This window comes from Heptranchias perlo, chromosome 36 (assembly GCF_035084215.1).
Source record: "Heptranchias perlo isolate sHepPer1 chromosome 36, sHepPer1.hap1, whole genome shotgun sequence".
NCBI classification, from domain to species: Eukaryota; Metazoa; Chordata; class Chondrichthyes; order Hexanchiformes; family Hexanchidae; genus Heptranchias; species Heptranchias perlo.
Window position 1 is genome coordinate 5,983,293 of NC_090360.1, and position 19,948 is coordinate 6,003,240.

The 19,948-nt window shown below is 43.1% G+C and overlaps 2 protein-coding genes across 4 annotated transcripts in view; one reads left to right on the plus strand and one right to left on the minus strand.

The window, feature by feature from the left end:
* The window catches only part of micu1 (mitochondrial calcium uptake 1), an 83,094-nt gene extending 80,004 nt beyond the window's left edge, over positions 1 to 3,090 (minus strand). For all 3 annotated transcript variants that reach the window (XM_067972441.1, XM_067972442.1, XM_067972440.1), the window contains exon 1: positions 2,999 to 3,090. The gene's annotated coding sequence lies outside the window, so the exon portion shown is untranslated. The remainder of the gene's footprint in view (positions 1 to 2,998) is intronic.
* Positions 3,091 to 5,181: 2,091 nt separating this feature from the next.
* mcu (mitochondrial calcium uniporter) overlaps positions 5,182 to 19,948 on the plus strand; it is a 114,375-nt gene continuing 99,608 nt past the window's right edge. The window contains exon 1 of the mRNA XM_067972443.1: positions 5,182 to 5,389. Coding sequence (XP_067828544.1) covers positions 5,276 to 5,389 — 114 coding nt within the window. The 5' untranslated portion in view covers positions 5,182 to 5,275. The remainder of the gene's footprint in view (positions 5,390 to 19,948) is intronic.

The window sequence follows — 19,948 nt, forward strand, 5'->3', positions numbered from 1 at the left end:
CAGTTACATTGCACCAATACTGCAGCAATCATTAAGTTTCTGAACAGACTGTCCAGCTTTAAACAATTTTCATCCTTTTTAAATGGTGTCTACTGCAACACCAACTATCAACACCATTTTTGTTTGCAAATTAAAAACGAGACAACTCCTCACCCAAAAAGATTAAATAAGATACAGGACGATGAGGATGTATTACCACTGTAATTATTTTACAGTAATTCACCATCCATCTAAATGCCACTCATCTGAAGTGATCAGCCAAACACACAGTCCCAACATCCCAAAATACCATACATTTATAAATATATGATTGTACAAAATATATTGATATGATATTTAATGTTCAATAGCAATGTGATCAGCAAGGCAAGTAATTTGTTCAGGCTGAAATCTATGCAGAAACTTACATTTTCACTCCAGAACTTTGGATGCAAAAGTGCTGTAAACAGCACTCCATAAAAGGTAACTAGAAATTCATCGGATTTGTTGTGGGATGTATAACCATGCAAAATCACTTGCTCTAATAATCACAAGATAATTATGGATGGAAAGGATGGCCACTCGGCCCATTTGATTCATCCATCCAGCGAGATTCTAATAGTTCCCCTCCATTATAACATCCAATTGCTTCTTAAATGATTCCAGGGATTTTTCCTCCACTACTCTATTTGGAAGTTTATTTCACATGTTGATTACTCTTTGCATGAAGATTTCCTGATATCTGTCCTAAAAGTACCCTTCTCTAGTTTGAACCTCTGTCCCCTATTTATACTCCCACAGTTTAATTTAAAGTAATAGTCCATGTTAACTTTTTCACTATCTTTAACAATCTGCTGTTATAAATTGGATAGCCAAGTGAAGGATTGAATACTAGAGCCTAGTCTTCAGTTATTTCCAAGCCTTTATTCACAAAGCTCCACATTACACCCACCCCACACCCTAGATCAGCTCTCTAATAAATAGATACAAGAGTTTCCAATTGATATGCACCACCTGAACACAATTAACACCATGTGATTTATATCAATTAGATACAATTAACATACACTCTGGAAGATCACCTTTCAGACAACTTCTTTCCAGGCTGAAAAGCCAAGTTTCACCAGTCTTTTCTCATAACTCATACCCCTGACACTGGTCATTAACCTTGTGGCTTTTCTCTGCACTGCCTGAAGTACTTAAATATCTCTCGTTTCTGAGTAACCAGAACGGAAAGTAGTTTTCAAGGTGCAGTCTAACTAGAAAACTATAACGTTTGATCTTTACCTCTTCTGACTTCTGTTGCTTTTTTTTTGTTTAGTAGCTCAACATTTGTTGATTGCTGTTTTGTATTGGTTGGACATGTGTAGCACTGAGTCTATTAAGACTCATTGATCTCTTCCAGCTTCATCCTTAGCTATTTCAATACTGTTCATGGAGTACACGTGCTATCTACATTTTACTTCTTCTGTGTAGCACTTTACATTTGTTTGCATAAAATCTTATCTGCCATAGTTCTTCCCACTTACATATCTTCTCCAAATCATTCCGTAGTTTGGGAAGCCCCCTCCAACGTCACTGCCCCTCTTTGTTTGCTATCATCTGCATATTTGACCACTTTGTATTGAGTTTCAGAATCCAAGTCATCGATGTAAATTAGAATCAAGGTATGTGCTCCCAAATTAAGAGCAGAGGGTAAATTATAGGATGATGAAGTTTGGTGAGCTGGGATGGAGCCTGGTAAATTGTAAAACAAGCGTAGCTTCATGTCTTCCTCAGGTGTTAATATTTTAAAATACTGGTAGTCATCTTTCTTGTATGTTGCCAATACAATGGGCTGCTGTGCACCAGGAAACTATATTGAGCCCCTGAGACATCCCACTCAGTTCTTCACCCCATTTTGACTTAATTCCTCTAATGTGTACTCATTGAGGGAAACTGGTTCAAAAATGGGAAACAATGATTTTAGGTGGTTCACGGATCTCTTCCCTGATCAGTTATCCCCATCATCAACTTACCCAAACAGGCATATTTCCTGGTGCGCAGCAGCCCATTGTATTGGCAACATACAAGAAAGATGACTACCAGTATTTTAAAATATTAACACCTGAGGAAGACATGAAGCTATTCCATTGTTTTAATGTTTGCCAGGCTCCACCTTAGCTCACCAAACCTCATCTATAATTCAACCTCAGCTCTTAATTTGGGAGCACATACATTTACTGAAACTGATCAAGACATTTGAAACTTCTCCATCTTTCAAAAGAGGTTTACAGCACAGAAGGCCATTCTGCCCATCATGACTGTACCAGCTCTTTGCCAGCACAATTCAAAACAAATCCCACTGACTTCCACTCTCCCCATCACCCTATATTTTTCTCTGCTTCAAATATTTATTCACTTTTCCTTCAAAATATGCAATGGTCTCTGCCTCGACCACTCCGTGACAAACCATCCCATGCTCCAACCAACCACCCTCTATAACAAAGAAACTTCTCCTATAAATCCTCCTTCAGTCTCAGGGATAATTTTAACTTGATACTCATCACTGGCATCCTAACTAGAGGAAATAGTATTTATCTAATCACTCTATGAAAACCCTGCATATTTGTAAAACTCTGATTAAATTCCCTCCTAGCCTTCTCTACTCCAGTGGAAGTAGTCCCAGTATCTCAAGTCTGTTCTCAATTACAGTTGGCTATCCTGGTAAGCCTATGCTACACACATTCGCTTTGGCTTTCTTATGAGCCCTTTAAAGTTTGTTGCATAATGAACCCCATTAATATTTTTTTGCAAGTGGAGGTCACTTGTCACCGCAGTGTACCTGATGCCCCCCCCCCCAAAAAAAAAGTGTACCTGATGCCCCGTCCCTTCCCGTGGATAACAGCCCGACTGTAAATTCACCACAAGCCCAAAGCCTCACAACACAGAGAGAGAAAGGGCCAGAGAGGGAGCAGCGAGCGACCCCTCACTCACCGATAACATACTCACACACCCCCAGAATCGTGCATCAACTTACCGGATCCTCAGCGGGAGCAGTGCATCCAGTCTCAGTAACCAAGGCCCAGTCTCGCCCGACCATACACATTCACTCCCGTCTCCGACGCCCTGTCCCCAAACGTCAACACGTAAAACGTCACGTAACAGGCTCCGCCCATAAAACGAGGCCATTCGGCCCATCGAGCACTAATACTAGGTAGACAGGTTGGCGTTGGCGTGGCGCTTCACTTTAGTGCTGCCCTCACCCTTGGAGTGTTAAAGTCTACTTTTTGTTCGTTTTTAAAGGATTCAAGGTGCTGTTATACTTAAATCAAAAACAAAATACCGCCGATGCTGGAAATCTGAAATAAAAACTGGAAATACTCAGCAAGTCAGGCAGCATCTGTGGAGAAAGAAACAGAGTTAACGTTTCAGGTCGATGACCCTTCGTCAGAACTCTGACATTTCCAGCATTTTGTGTTTTTATTGCCATTATACTATATAGAATTGTTGTTCATTGTTCGTTCTAGATTCTGGATCTCTGCGCTCCTCCAATTCTGGTCTCTCATGCATCCCCGATTTTAATCGCTCCACCATTGGTGGCCGTGCCTTCAGCTGCTTAGGCCCTAGGCTCTGGAATTCCCTCCCTCCACAAACAGCAATATGATAATGACCAGATAATCTGTTTTAGTGATGTTGGTTGAGAGATAAATATTGACCAGGACACCGTTGTGCTACAATTGTCCTCGATGCACTTGGATCAGGGAGGGCTACAATCAATCAGAATTCCCATTCCTGATCAGTATCCAATGACTCTTGCTCGAAATATGCTCATAGGCATCATACAGGCTTGGCTGTGATGGCTTCTATGATTCAATACCCTGCCACCACTCACTATGGAGGCTCACTTGTGAACCATGAAGACATGGACAAGATACCAGAGAGTGATTGGAGTCCATAGAACTGTGTCCCAGCGAGGGATACTTGGTAGAGAGGGAAAAATTGGCGAGGAAATAAAATAGTTCCTAAAAATGTGATTAAAAGCAGAAGCAGAAATTGAAATAGCATCCACTTAATTTACAGTATTAGTGTAAAACTTGTCATGAACTCTACAGTACACAGAGAGCAGATAAGACAAAGAGAAATCTTCAAAAGCAGACAATTAGAGGAAGAGGCAGATATGGAGAGGGATTGGAGGAAATCACTCCAAAAAGTGGAAGTGGGTGAAGTTGGAAAATTTGCTTGAATAGAAGGACAACAATAAATAATTGGAAGTAAAATACTGTGGATACTGGAAATCTGAAATAAAATCAGAAAATGCTGGAGAAGCTCAGCAAACTGTGGAGAAAGAAACAGAGTTAACGTTTCAGGTCGAAGACCTTTCGTCAGAACTAAATAATTGGAGCTTTTGAATTGTTTTATTGAAAAGAGCTTCACTTAAATTTATGGGAAAACATCTAATGTTTAATAAAATGGCATTTGGGTTTCAACTTTCTAAAAGTCCCTGCTAGGCCCTTATAGGAAACATGAAAACTATTTCGCTACATTGTTGAACCTATTTTGCTACATTGTTGAACCTATTTCGCTACATTGTTGAACCTATTTCGCTACATTGTTGAACCTATTTCGCTACATTGTTGAACCTATTTTGCTACATTGTTGAAGATATTTCGCCTCATTGTTGCAAGCTTGTTACAATATTGACTTTTTTAACAACTGAAACATTCAAGCCCTTAACTCCGGCAGTTCGAGTGATTGATATTTCTCAACATTTTACGCTTATTCACTTTGAAAGCAGTCTGTTTATTTATAGTATGCATGTGCTTGATTAAAAACATATGTTTAAGTACGGCAAACAACTTAACTAGTATCTCTATAGTGTTCAGTGCACATTTACCTCTCGGTTTTTCAAAATTAACAAATCCTTTAAAAATGTAGTAACAAAAAATGAAGAGGAAAACATGAATTAACCTTCAACAGTTAGATGTTAGAGCAAGCCAATGAATGGACATGATTGGTGTGTGTCCTGTAGTTTACGCCCCATTGGCTGTACCAAGCCAATCAATGCGTCCTTTCTTGTGATTGATAGGTGGAGACCACGCCTCTTCTGTTTAGGGGCGGTGCGAGTTCGAGCCCCGCCTTACTCTACCAGACTGAGCTTGCGATTGGTGGAGCTATTGAGGGACAGGCTCAGTGGCCGCCCCCGTGCTCCGCTCCCCCACTTGCGGCTCGCCCGCCCGGCCCCGCCCTGCCGTGGCCCCCACCGCCGCTGCGGACCGACTGGCAAGACTTCGGGAATCGGCTCCACTTCCCAGTGATGGCGACTGCGGCAAGGGTGCTGCTTTCCGCCGCCCTCAGCAACACCAGGACAGCGGCTGGGAGCGGCTTCAGCGGGCTGGGGATCAGCAGGCAGCGGCAGCACCAGCGGACGGTGAGTGAGTGAGTGGGGCAGGAGGCAGCTCCTGAGTACCCCCCCCCCCCCCTGGACTGGTTCCGGGAGGGAGGACGAAGCGAGTCCCCCGGAGGTGGGGAGTGGAAGGGGGAGTGCGGCTGTACGGGACGTGGGGCCTCTCCTACCCGGGCACCAGAGAGCCGGTGCCCGTCTTCTGTGATAAGGGGAGAAGGTGAATGACCGTGCGGGAGGGAAATCCCCAGGAGAGGCTGCCCTCCTCCCGGGAGACGACAGGACTCTCCTCCTCCTCCTCCTCCTCCACCCCCTCCTCTCCGGGGTTGTCCCTGGAAGGTGTCTTCGGCTCCAGAGAGCACCTTGGATTGAGCAGGAGCCCGCCAACCTGCCCAGGACATTCCGGATCCTCGGGGCGGCAGTGACTAAAAGTTGATGCCTTTCTAAGGAGGAGAGCTGGGCGAATGCGGCAGCGACAGGGGGAACTCCGAGCAAAAGGGGGGGGGGGGAAGAGTGACGGCACCTCCCTGGGCTGGGAGCTCAGAGGAGAGAGAGGAGGGTAACCACCGCAGGGCCGCCAAACAAGTGACTTGAAAGACCTGCGGCTGTGTTGCAAGATACTCAAAAGAGAAATGGCGTTGATATTGTTTGCCTGCATAGTTTGTAACCGGGAGGTGGAGACCAACCTCCGTGGCCCCTCCACGCTGGTTGTAAAGTGAAACCTGAAACTAATGCTGAGCCCTTTCCTGAAGTGGCTGCGAGTCGGATGTAGGGATGTTGTGAATCGGCAGAGTGTGTGTGTCTGTGCAGCGTGCAATCAGCAGACATCAACAGGACTTTGTATGCTGCAGTAGTTCAGTATTCGGTTCATTAATAACATGCTGGCGTTTAGTGGCCTAATGGTGCAGAGTGCTAACATACATTTTCCCTGTCAAGCCCCACAGTGAGTTGTGTCAGGCCTGTTTAGGATGATGTGGAGATGCCGGTGATGGACTGGGGTTGACGAATGTAAACAATCTTACAACACCAGGTTATAGTACATTGTTGGACTATAACCTGGTGTTGTAAGATTGTTTAGGATGGTGTGAGGGGGAGATGTGAGTTTATTGCTATGCTGGTGAGTCCTCAGTTTCAGCTGATGCTTGGTGGCAGTCAGCACCTCCCCCCTGCTCCTGTTATAGAGCCTCGGCCAGTATCTGCAGAAGAAGGGGAGCAGCTTATCTACCTTCAGGCTTGCTTGAAGATGGTGAAAGGGACCGAAAGGCAGAGAGGGGGGGGAAACCTCACCGAACTTTCTTGGAAATAGTTGCCCCGATTGCTCAGCGAGTTTATCCAGTGAGCCGGTAAAGTCCTCCAGAACAGGAAGGTGCCAGGATTCATCATTGCTCTCTGGTGAGTTAGTTGATCTTGGGGGGGGTGGGAGGAGGAGGAGTGAGCGGGGGGGGGGGGGGCGGGGGTGGGAGTGGGAGGAGGAGGAGTGAGCGGGGGGGAGGCACAAGAGGGAGGGAAATCAACCAAGGGTTCCTGCTCCTGATCAGCCCCCGCTGGAAGTGCCCGTGTATGGACGTGCTCAGCAGGGAAGCCCCCTGCAGTTGAATAACCTGATACGTGTTGTCAGAATGGCCCAATGGATGGTTCAGATACCAGAAGGAGCCCCCACTTGTGGAACTATACCCCAGCACCAATTCAACGCCTTGGGAAGAGAGCATTGGAATTTTTTTTCCTGCAGGTAATATCAGAATGTTGGATATCGATACTGCAATCCTAAGATTGGGACTGGATTTATGATGAGTAGCAGGTGGACGTGTTTTACATCCAACCCGAGGATTCCTGAACAAAGTTGTGAATGAGTTGTAGTTAGTGCAGAGTGTCATTGCTGTTAAAGACGCATCTGTTCATGTCACATTAAAGTAAGTTGGCTCTAGTATGAATTTTAGATGTTGACTGGGAACCGACTGGTTCGTATCGTTGCACCCACAGTTCTCCAATGTGATGATATCCCCATGAAGAATCTTTCCTGTTATCGGTAATTAATTATGAACATAATCCCAGGGCCTTGTTTCCAGTACGTTTATTTCTAATGCATGAAAAACGCATCCCTATAGAACTTGACAATCCGTAGGTGTGTCTTCTGCCGCGTTTATTTTAGAGCATTTTATGAGCCAACACACGGCAGTGTGGAGGGCGATTTCTGCTGGTCCCTGTTTGTAATGAAATCGTGACTTGTTCTCTCTGCGTATATGATTTCGCTACAGATAGAAAACAGTGGAAAACCTCCCTCACCAAAGGATTTGACACCGTGTGAAATATGGATTGTTCCTAGAAATTTGGCAAAGCAATACGATTGTTAAGTTTGTATTTACTCATTTTCGAAGTCTGCATTTGGTGTGGTTTGCGCTCAAAACAGACGATGCAGTCATCACCCGGGGTTTTTTATAGAACACTTTGGGTGTATTGCTCTATTCTGATTACCATGCTGCAGGGCATGTGTCAAGCTATTGATGTGCCATAGAGGGGAAAATAAGATGCTAACTGACAGCTTAGACTAATGAACATTCACTTAAATATTAATAAAGTATTGTAAAATGAATGTGTAGGACAGACAAGTTGTCATGAGGCAGCATTACAAACATGTGATAATGATAGGTTTAAAATATTTATAAGGATAAGAACACGATTTTGTATGTCCTGAGTGAAGATAGAATGAGCAGTTGTTTAAGACTCTTAGGTTATAATGTATTATACTTTCAGTGATCCATTTACTGAGTTTGTGAGTAAAACAAGTGCTCAGTCTTCTGCTGATGGAATGCAACATTGAGTGTTAGTAAATTGCACAGACAAGTGTGGTCCATTGTGATCTATCGTGCCACCATGGGTTCTATTTGGAGGTCACTTAATGATTCAGACAGTGCACTCTCTATAACAGCACCAAGTTGCATTTATATAGCGCCTTTAACGTTGTAAAAAGTCCCAAGGTTGCTTCACAGCAATGTAATCAGACAAAATTTGGCGCTGAATTAGGACAGGTGACCAAAAGCTTGGTCAAAGAGGTAGGTTTTAAGGAGCGTCTTAAAGGAGGAGAGAGAGGCGGAGAGGTTTAGGGAGGGAATTCCAGAGCTTAGGGCCTAGGCAGCTGAAGGCACAGCCGCCAATGGTGGAGCGATGAAAATCGGAGATGGGCAAGAAATGCTATTGATCAAATGCTGGCTGCAGGGACCATCATTTTTAGAAGGAGAAAAAGAAAATGGCCTGATGTCAAAGAAATGCTCTGCTCATGTTTTAATTAATATTTCCAGATTGAAGTAAATAATCCTCCACTCTAATGAAGGAACATATCTTCCCACATGGTGCCATCATTGGGCTTATCTGCCAGTGGCCAAGTCACAGGCTGGTACAGTCCAGGCAGCTTGGACTTGATGTCTGCCTCCAGTGGATGCTGTTGGCTGACTAAAGGTTCTGTCTTGGGTGACATTTCCTGCCCAGTAATGGCTCATTTGCCCTGGGGCCATTGGTGCATTGTTGGGCTGTCAGTATACCTAACCACTGCCCAGCTGTTGGGTAAATTCGCCAGCAAGTGCACTATTGCCCACCCGCACTATGTAACTTTATCCCTGTTGTAATGATATGGACATAGTGCAGATTGTATTGAAATGATGGAGCTCACCCGTCTAATCCCATTTTATCCTCCTTTTAAGTTACTTGGCTGCAGTTCAGGGAATTCTTGCTGGGCTAAGTTCTCAGTAAAGTTTGCTTTGTGATGCCTGTCGGGTAGAATTTTGCATTGTGACCTGAAAATTTTTGCTGGCAGTTTGATACACGTACCATAATTTTGCTTTTATTTAATGCCTATTCAATGACACATTTATGTAAATGACATATGATGTGAAAGATTGCAAGGTGTCTTGCCTGGCACTGCACAGCTAACAGCCCTTTCAATCAAGATGGGGGGATAAAGTTGCTAGATCCACTATTTTTGTAGCCCAGCATAGTGTTTTAAGGATGTTGTGTAATGCTGTCCGTTTTATTATAACGTACAATTCTGATTTTATTACAATGTGACCGTAGAATCGGTAAGTGGTGAAATATAAAGAAATTGCAGCATGGAGATGGGACGTAGCAGATTGGTGAAGAATTCATATTGGGAATAGAGGGGCTGAAGAGTGTGTCTGAAAAAAGGTGTGGGCCAGTACTGTACTGTATTATGGCAGGTGCTGTCAGCTTGGGCGAGATGTTAAATGAGGCCCCATCTACCTGTTTGTGCGGATTAGAGATACGCAATTCCAATGCAGTCTGCAGCTCCAGTGCATTCTAAACATTACTGTGTAGATCAGTGGTTGTCAAACTCTTGTGATGAGTCCCCTGTAGGTTTTGACACCTTCCTGGCAAACCCTCACCCCTGTCATAACTTATGAAAGACAAATTTCAGCTACCCAACGGAAAACAGTCCTATCATTATAGAAAATACTTTTACTTCTGTTGCTGCGTGTGTGCTAGTAACTTTTTTAAAAAAAACCCACAAAATATAGGTAGAGTGACACTGGGGATCCCCTTGGAGATCCCGGTAGGATCTGGGACACACGCTTTTAGAGAGGTATGTTAAAAGGTAAGTGTGCAATGAAAGTAATTGCAGGCCCTGATTCAGCCAGCCACCTTTGTTGGCAAGAAATTCTTACACTGACCCTTTCGTAGTTGTTTCCATTCAGTATAATTTAGTTGCTGAAACTCGTGCTTCCTGACTTAAGTGAGGATTGCAGTTTGTACAAGAACTGTGTTAGACTGGTGCTGCAGTAATATGCAGGATCTTGAGAGTATGTCCTGTGAATGTTGGCGTGGCTCAGTTGGTAATGCACTCGCTTCCGGGTCAGAAGGCTTGAGCTGACACTCCAATGCAGTACGGAGTGCTGCAGAGAACCGTAGAAGTTTACAGCACAGGAGGAAGCCATTCGGCCCATCGTAACTGTGACAGCCCGCTGCCACCATTGTGCCAGGTGCTGTCCTTTGGGTGAGACACCCCATCTGCCTGTTTGCGTGGGTATTAAAGATCCCACTTCATGAAGAGCAGAGAGTGAGAATGTCCTGCCCAACATTGTTCCTTCAGCCACCTCAAAACCAGATTAACTGGTTGTTCATCTCGTTACTGTTAGTGACAGCTTAATGGTGGAGACTCCCTTTTAGATTTTAAATGTCCAACAGGCTGTTTGAGGAATAAAAATGAGAACTTTGCAGTTGCTAGGTGTTTACTGAAGTGAGATCAGAGGGAGACTCCTAGGCTGTATAGTAATGCTACTCTGCTGACATTGAGTGAAGCAGTATCAAATGGGTAGCAGGTGTGATGGAGCAGATTTTTCAAAATGAGGTTTTGTCAGGAAGATGACGGTCACAACAGAATTACATAAAATTACATAGCCTGTTTCTGTGCTGTAAATTCTATTTAGTCCAACTGGTCCACGCTGGTGTTCATGCTCCACACAAGCCTCCTCCATCAAACCCTATCAGCATATCCTTCTAAAATATATCCTCATTTTAAAAATGCTACCTATCAGAAAGCTAAAAAAGCTTCTGGACGTAAAGGACGTTCGAGAATTAGTGTGTTATGGATTTTTGTAGACTATACGAGACTTGCACATCAATTATCTCCTCCCTATTTAATTAAGATTGTCCTTAAATGTGAGCAGAATATATTTCACAAACACAGCACTGGAGCATCAAATGTGGCACCAGGTATTTTGACACTGGCAATTTTTTTCAAATTCTGTAGCCCAAGTTGAACACAATAAGTTCAGGGACACGGAAGAATAAAGTACAATTTCGCAGTTCCTTTGCTTTTCTACGGGGAAAAAAAAATAATACTTAGCGGAGAAAATTGCAGATGTGAGTAATGGACCTTAAAATCTCAGGGTAATGGATCCTAACTTCGCATTCGTCATAATATATCCGAGCTTAGCTTGGCTGACCTTAGGTTTTTACCACTTTCCCCAAATGTTAAAAGTCAAATAATTGTGCACTATGATAAACCTCTGTAAACGGTTGTGCATAAGTTTCGGAAGGACCGTATTTGAAGTCAAGATCAAATTTATAACTTTTAGTGGGAAATAGTGAAGTTAATAGGCAGCCCTGATATTTTTTTTGCACGGGGCTTCTTCAAGGGGAACAGTACTGCATGTGGCAAGGAGAATACAGTCTGATTTATAAATGTTTCTCCAAACCACTCTCCCCAAATATAGGGAGGTTACTCTGCGATTATCTTTTCTGAGAGAGGAGATGCTCTATTATCATCCAGTTGTAGCTTTGAAGAGACTCTCCATGTTGGTTTCTGAGCTGGGGGGTGGAGACCTGCTAATGCACATAATGTGTGAAACAGTATAATCAGGTGTATTCATATAAACTGTGTACAACAGTATATTCGTATAAACTGAGACATCCTGACGGTATAACTCAGGCCTGCTTTGCACACTACAGGTATCGAGGTCAAACTGTAGTAAAGCAGCAGCTTCAACATCCAACTCTCCATGTCCGGTGCAATGACCGGAAGTAGATTGCCAATGCTGAGAATGTCATTCATCTTCAGAGAGCATTTGTTTTGCTTTGAGATCAAATTTGTGTCTTGATATTTTGTGTACAAGACTGGCCCTGTGACCTGAAACTCCACAGCAAAGCCCCTTTTTTTATCATCCCAGGAAAGGGAGTTAATCATGTTTGTATTTGCTTTATTGAGTAACTCAGCTGGTAGAGCGACTAGTCTACAACTCCATTCACTTTCTAGTCAGGCAAAGGATTAGCAGCATTCAGCTTCAAATAAAATGAGTGGGTTAGTGCCGTGACGGGGCTGAGATAGGCAGATGATGTGATTCTATTGTTGAGTTTGGCGAAGGGATTGATATTTGCGACATGTTCAGTATTTAATGTTGAACAATTTTGAGACGACATGAAAAAAAAAGGATAATTTTTAAATGTTGAGTTTTAATGAGCTATTATAATTGGTCGAAAGAAGTAGTAATGGGAGGATTTGTTATAAATTGGATGGCCGGGTGGTGAAGGGTAGAGCCTGGTCTTCAGTTGCTTCCAAACCTTTATTCAGAGATCAACACCAGCCACACCCTAGTTAAGCTCTCATAAATGGATGCGAGAGTCCCCAATTGATGCACACCACCTGAATACAATTAACACTAACTGATATTAATCACATGGATACAATTAACAGGATTGACTGTCGACAAGTTATTTGCAGTGAGAAATCCCTCCCTTCCGAGGATATGCTGTGCCAGTTTGCCCAATGGGGCTTGTTATTTGATGTTAACAATCAAAATTGTTACATAGTGCAACTGGGAAGAAATATTGTAGGAAAACACATGTTTTTTAAAATCTTTTTTCAGTGAGCTTTTGTACTTTGAAATGTCCATTACTTGAATTCATTCGTGCCTAAAATGAAGAACAATTTCAATCCAACGATGCAGCTGTGCCATCAGCTGGCAAGATCTGTCCTTCCATCCATGGTTCCCCCATGTTGCTAACTTTCCACTCGTGGTTGGTACATCAGGGCCATCAACACAGTTGCATTCACAGAGCACCTTTTAACATTGCAAATATCCCAAGGCACTTCACAGCGAGGAAATGGCAGCGAGGAGTATTGGAGTTAGGAATCAAAGGATGAGACTTGGAAAAAGTTTAAGGTGAGGAGAAGGTGGAGTGCAAGGGAGTAGGGCCAAGCTGGTAGTGGAGCATAGGTGGGTGATGAGTGGGGGGTGGTGGTGCGTAGCGTGCACAAAAGATCAGAATCGGAAAACTGAAGGGTACGTGCTGGAGCCTAGAGCTGGAGAGGTTGGATGGGGCAAGGCCATGTAGTGGGTGGGGCATTGCTATAAAGCGAACTTGTAAACAATGAGGAATTTGAATTCAGCGTATTGTACAGAGGCCAGGTTTCCCCGCAAGAGACTGGGCAAGTTGAGTTGGGCTGTCGTGCATGAGCATGCCCATGTAGCACATTATGGAGTCATCTTGCTCAGCAATTGAGTGTTGTGGAAGAGGTAATGGAGAGAGGATCTAATTCACTCTCTCTTCCTTATATTTCACTCTCGTCTCTGAGTCAGAAGGTCATGGGTTCACTCAAGGGACTTGAGCACAAAATCAAGGCTGATGCTCCAGGGCAGCACTGAGGGAGTGCTGCACTGTCGGAGGTGCCGTCTTTCAGATGAGATGTTAAACTAAGGCCCCGTCTGCCCCCTCAAGTGGACGTAAAAGATCCCTTGGCACTATTCAAAGAGGAGCAGGGAAGTTCTCCCCGGTGTCCTGGCCAACATTCCAACTTGAACGAACACTTTTTAAAAAAAAAAGTCTGATCATTATCACATTGCTGTTTGTGGGACCTGTGCGCGCATTGGCTACAGCGTTTGCTATAATACAACAGTGACTATACTTCAAAAGTACTTCATTGGCTGTAAAGCGCTTTGGGACGTCCTGAGGTTGTGAAAGGCGCTACAAGTCTTGGTTTCTCTGGGCCCCACACGTTTGTGGTTGATGAGGATTGGCAACCAGTTCCCAGAGTCCGCTAGAAGCTGATCAGAACCTGCCCTGATGAGGTGCACAAGCTATTTAGGGCGCAGCTTCTTCCAATCTTTCTCACTGCACCACTTCCATCCATTAGTAACTGTAACTGATGCAGGGTTCAGGCACTCATTGTGAATAGTTTAGCTTCTCTGTCGTCTGTGATGCCATTTGCAGTGCTCAAACACATCACTGCCTTGTTGTCCCTCCTTGCTGATGTGTTCAATAAATCTCAATGAAATTCATGCACCTACCCTTTCTCCTATCACTGCAGTGTTTATCCAAAAGGATTTTGATGAATTTCACCTTGAATGCACATTGAATTGACTGTTTGAGAGTGCCGTGTGATACTATTAACTAGTGACTGCTCTGTATAAGCAACAATGGGTTAGAGACCGTATTCATCTTAAACCATTAATCAACCGGAAATGTGCTTAAATAAAGATGATTCCAATTTTAAAACAGAGTTCCATTTATGCAAATACACGGTTCAATATTTATTTATGTTTTTATATATAGTTCAATGTGTTGCTTGCTGTATTTTAATTAGACACATTACATATTTAGGCAATCTGATTGTAATGTTAAAGTATTAAATATTTTGAGTCTCGGAACAGCTGGCAATTGAGCCTTTCAGCACAACGACTGAATTGGTTATTTTAGTAGCTTGAGAATTGGGCACTTTTACGGATGTGTTAGAGGGGTGGAGTTCCTGGCAGCATGGCTATCTCTGTAGTTCCTGCATGCTTAAACTTCTGCTTCTATAGGTGTAACGAGAACTAAAGAGACCAGGAGTGTAATCAATTAATGAAATGGGCAAAAAAAAAATCTGGAGAATACACTGCAAGTCCCACAACTGGAACATTTCAATTTGTTGCCACTTGATTGTGAATTTGGCCTTTTTTAGTGTAATGTATAATCTAACCCCCCCACCCAACCAAACACCACCCATCCCATAGTGTAGTCTTTCTGAAGAATAAAGGAACAGGCAGATAATCCACTCCAAGTCCTCTCAGAAGGGTATTGTCAGTAAATATTGTAATTTAGATTGAGTTGTGTTGACTCGCAAAACAATTTGCGTTTTAAATAACCAGCCTCTGCCACACTGTGAAGCACTTCTCGCAGTGGCAGGGATCAGGATGTACATGTCAATGTAAACTTTATCCCACTGCTGTGTGGCACAGAACACGGGTCAGTAATTCAGCTGTTTGGTAGATTCTCCCAAAAAAACACCTCGTACACTGGTAAGTAACTTCCGGTGAAGTTTGAGGGGCACACTCTTCAAACACTGAATACTGCCTGGTCCGTGAGGACAAATCACCAAACAAAATCATCTGAAGTGGTTCTGCCTCTTCTCGTTCCCCGACAATGAAGAACAAGTGTGGCAGTAAAATCTGGTAGCAATCAGGCCAATGTTATGTTAAAATCCTTGTTGCCAAAACCAGTTTACGCCTTCAGTCCAGGTTTTCCTTTGATTGAAACACCTTGAGACGTTTTACTACGTTAAAGACGCTATATGAATTCAAGTTATTGTTGCATTGGTTAGCCTGTACTGGACTCCTGTGTTGATCTGTGGGTTGGGACTGCATTGCTGGGCGCTTTCAGCAGTTGTTTAATCAGGTGCTTTCCCTTCCCTCTGTCTCTCTTAGTTAGTCAACTCCTTTGAATGGGTCATTGCTCAGTGCTAACCAGCACTTTAAACAGCTGAGCTGCTCATCTGTTTAAAGTGGCCAACAGTGCTGAGCAGCCTGACACTGGGGAATGAGTCAGGTATTGCCAAATCCCTCATTAGAACTAAATTCTATTATACTTCAAGATCCTGTGGCTGCTTCTACTCACGCTGAGCCACACTAATAATCTCTCTTGCTACCTTAATACATGTCATATCCCGCCTGCAAAATAATAGCTCTGAGCTAATAGAACAATTCTTGAGTCTCTCAATCAGCATCCGAGACATTAGAAAAAAAATGTGATGCATTTGTGATTTTATAAGTAACTTGTGGGGAAAGTTGAAAATGATCTAAAAATACCCCAGTTTTCTCAGGAGACGTTTCAGTTGCAAAGATGAGGCCTGTAACTCGGGGCCTTTTTATATGCATCTTAAACTAAATTGTGCATACTTTGGGGTTTCTATAACTCATCTTTTTTCACAGTACAAGTTATGTTGATGTCAGTGTACTTGTTGACACACATGAGGAAAATAGTCCATTTTTTGTTTCTGTCACTAAAATAAAATTGAAGCTAAATTTCCAAGTGAAGATTAAAACTCAAGATGAAAGAAATGAGACTAAAAAAAACCAAATTAAGATGATTCTGAGGCGAAAAGATGTCCTCAATATTCGAACGATGTTGGGAATTGAACCCAGCAAAGTTACAATTGTCGTTCAAGCCTCACTTTATTAGTTTGTCTTAATTTCTGGTGAGTTGTGTGGGAAATAAAACCACAATTAGGACAATTTTTGAACAAGTTCCTGAAAAGAAGAAAAATAGGGAAGGTTAAAACAAAATATTTTTTTTTTGCCAGACTATAGTTTGGGAACAAAACACTCGACTAAATTTCTTCTGAAAACTGTAAATAAAACGAGACTGGAGCTTGAACCCTGGACACGAGAATAAAATGAAAAATTATTTCCAGGGTTAAAATTCTAGCACTGCTTTATGCCACTCCCAAAAGACAGCAAAGTAATCGTGCATGTTTGTAGAAACGTGGACTTCATCCATAAAAGCCATTCTCCTGTTGAGAATTACAACATTTGCAGTTGGTCCTTTGTACACAGTGACGGAACAAAGTGATTGTCTAGAACAAAGTTATGAGCGAGTGATTGATTGCAGAAGAACACCATCTCTTCGCACCATCACAAATAACCAGCTTTATTAAGACCGGATCTCTCTGCCAACAAATCTGGGTACTGTTAGGACGCTTTATTTTGTTTTCAAGCTTTAGACTGGGTGATGTGAAACAGAAGGTTAGTCTGTGGCAGTTTTGGTAAACGTCATAAAGTTGGACGGGTTTGAAGAGAGGAAAGCCTTTGGTCGCAGGATTTCTTGCTTTTGTTAAACCCTTTGGCCACAGCCTATCCGCTGGCCTCTGGTACTGTAACAGCAACAACTTGGCATTAATACAACGCCTTTAACATGGAAAAACGCTCTAACCGCTTCAAAGAAACATAATTGGACAAAACAGTCGAGGCCGCAGCATCATAATTTATCAAACTCGTGCATCAACTTGGGGTAGATTTTCCTTACTGTGTGGGTGTTGAGGGCCGGGCCTCATTAATGTAGGGCTGGCGAGAAAATGTGCACCCCGGGGCAGCCTCCAGCTTTATACCAGAGAATCATATCACAGTAATACGGGCTCAACTGGCATTGACAAGATTTTAACATAAACGATTGCAACGCTGGAGTTTAAATTACACATGCTTTCAGGGTAACTTGATACCTTCATGAGTTGAGAAGCGTCAAAAGGAAATTTATGGTTTAAATATACAGCTTTAATGGTTTGTTACTATGGTTACGATAATTGATTCATCAGCTACCAGTAAGTTTCACAAGACTGCGAAGGGTGCACATTTACTCTCTATCCCACGCACTGGGCAGAATATTCAAATAATTATTAAGAATTATCTTCAAATTGAAGATAGAGCATTGATTGTCTGTTACTTCTTCTGAGGCAAATTTGATCTCCAAGTGTTTGCTAATAAGATGATAATGCATACCAGGCTCATAATTCCATTCCAATCCTGCTTCGCAACTTCCAGTATAATTCCTTTTAATGTCAATCATCACTTGAAATTTTCCTGAAATAGCTTCTTCCAGTCTTCCGTTTGTCATTTAAAACAATTTTGTTTTCGTGTCTGATTCCATCCATATTGTAAGCTTGGCCAAGTTGGCACCGCTCAGCCTCTGAGCTGCAGGTTGTGGGTTCAAACCCTGTACTATGACTCTTGGCACATAATGGAGAGTGGTGTGCCAGTGCAGTGGTCAGTGCTGCATGACTGGAGGTCCTGTCCTTCAGATGAGACGTTAAATCAAGCACCTGTTCAATTGGATGGAAAATATTCCTTGCCACTATTGGAAGTTCTCCCGGTACCCTGGCCAACTTTGCCTTCTCAACCAACACCACCACAAATAGATTTAGTTGTTCATTCATCTTGTTGCTATTTGTGGCAGCTTGCTGTGTACAAAATGGCTGCCACGCTTGCCTGTGTAACAAGTCACTGCACTTCTAGGTAATTCATTGTATGTGAAATGCTTTGGGAGGTTTGGAAGTGCTGTTATGAATTTGTTTTTCTGTGAAAGCTGTTTGTTTGACACCATGTTGAAGGCAGTTCTATTACGTAGAGAGTGCGGCAGCTCTTGAATGATAAACGCACAGCGAGGGTTATATGCAGAATACGCAACCTATGAGTGTATTGTAAGGGGAGTTGTGTTATTGAGTCTGTATAAAGCTGCTCTGACTGTCCCTGAACTGCTACATTCCTATAACCCTCGCAGTTGTTCCGTACACATCACCATGTGAAAAGTGAGAACAGATGCTCGTCAATTCTGCGTTCGACCTTAGTGGTTGTAAGCCTTTATCGGACTGGTTGTAACACTTTGGTTGTAACGTATCTGGTACTCTGTCATCCACAGTGGTGATTAAAGACAATGTCACAAATAGAGAAAATGAGAAGTTGAGCCAATAAAAAGTCAAAACAAACTCTAGTGATGAGAAAAGGACAGTGATTGTGGAACAGTTAGACTGAACTCTAATATCTCATTGGCACTGTCCAGTAACATCAGGATTTCCAATTACTGTCTTTTTAACAAAAACACATTGACAGATATCACACAAACAGTTAACATGTTAGTATCCAGTTCCTTTGTAGCTGTTACATTTTTGGGTTTTCACCCTGTGTTCTCCTTGGGTTCAACATTATTGACCACTCCTGTAAGCTGATCTCATGACTGACAACTGGAGAGTGCCTTTACCTGTCCAATCTCTAATATATTAGAAGTCTTGCACATTTGCGCATCTTGTCAAGTAACACTTAGTTTCTGCAATTCCTCACAGCTGCCAGGGTGTGTTTTCCCCTATTTATTTCAATGATGCTGCAGTGCTGCTTATTTAGTCCTCCCAGCCAGGTGGCACTGTGCTACTTATACTTGCCTCTCATTGGAATTGGGTCCGTTGTATCTATCTGCCACTTTTATTCCCTACTCTGTGTCTCACCACTTGCACTGCGCGCTCTTCACCATCTGACCGCTCTCTTCAGTCATCCATCTTTATCCCCACCCTCCCCCTATTACTGCCACCAGTCACCAGTTTCCCCCCCCCCCCCACCCCGCCCTCATAAAAATTTGGGGGCCTGGGGCCAGCACACTCTTCCTCCACTCCATTTCCCTATCTGCCCCAAACCTATGCTGATTTTGGGCCTCGGGTTGCAGCCTGGTTTCTTCTCCACCTGCTGCTGCCTCTGCCCTCACCCCCTCCCCCCAACTGACTTTTCAGGCCTCAAACCAGCCATCTGTCCCCCTCGCCCTCCCCTCCCAATATATCCATTTTCAGGCATTCAGCCTTGGAGCACTAACCCCATCCTCCACCCCAATGTCCTTTATTTGTCCTTGGGCCTCCCCATGTATCCATGCTTGCTTAACAACCCCCCACCGGCCCCTGCCAGCATCCCACTCTGGCTGAACATTGACCTCTGCAGGACCTCAGGCTGCCCTCTCCCAATTTTACACGCACCTTCTCATTATTTCCTATCCTTAGCCATTAGCCGCCTTGCCCAATGTGTGTTCTCTTCATATAAAAGCGTTGGGTCAATTTTCTAACATCTATCACATGGGAATATATTTATAATATGAAGAGGAATATTGTACCAGGAGGAAATTTTCATTCTAGAACAGTGTACGTGCTCTGGTAGCTACGAGGTGTTGCTGCTCTGTTATCATGCTGATTTGTAATGAACTTTAACTTGTAATGAAATAACCACCTGAAGGCTTCATAAAAGTCCTTTTAAATTATTCAGGCAGAAATATAATTCACATTGAAGTCCCATTTGG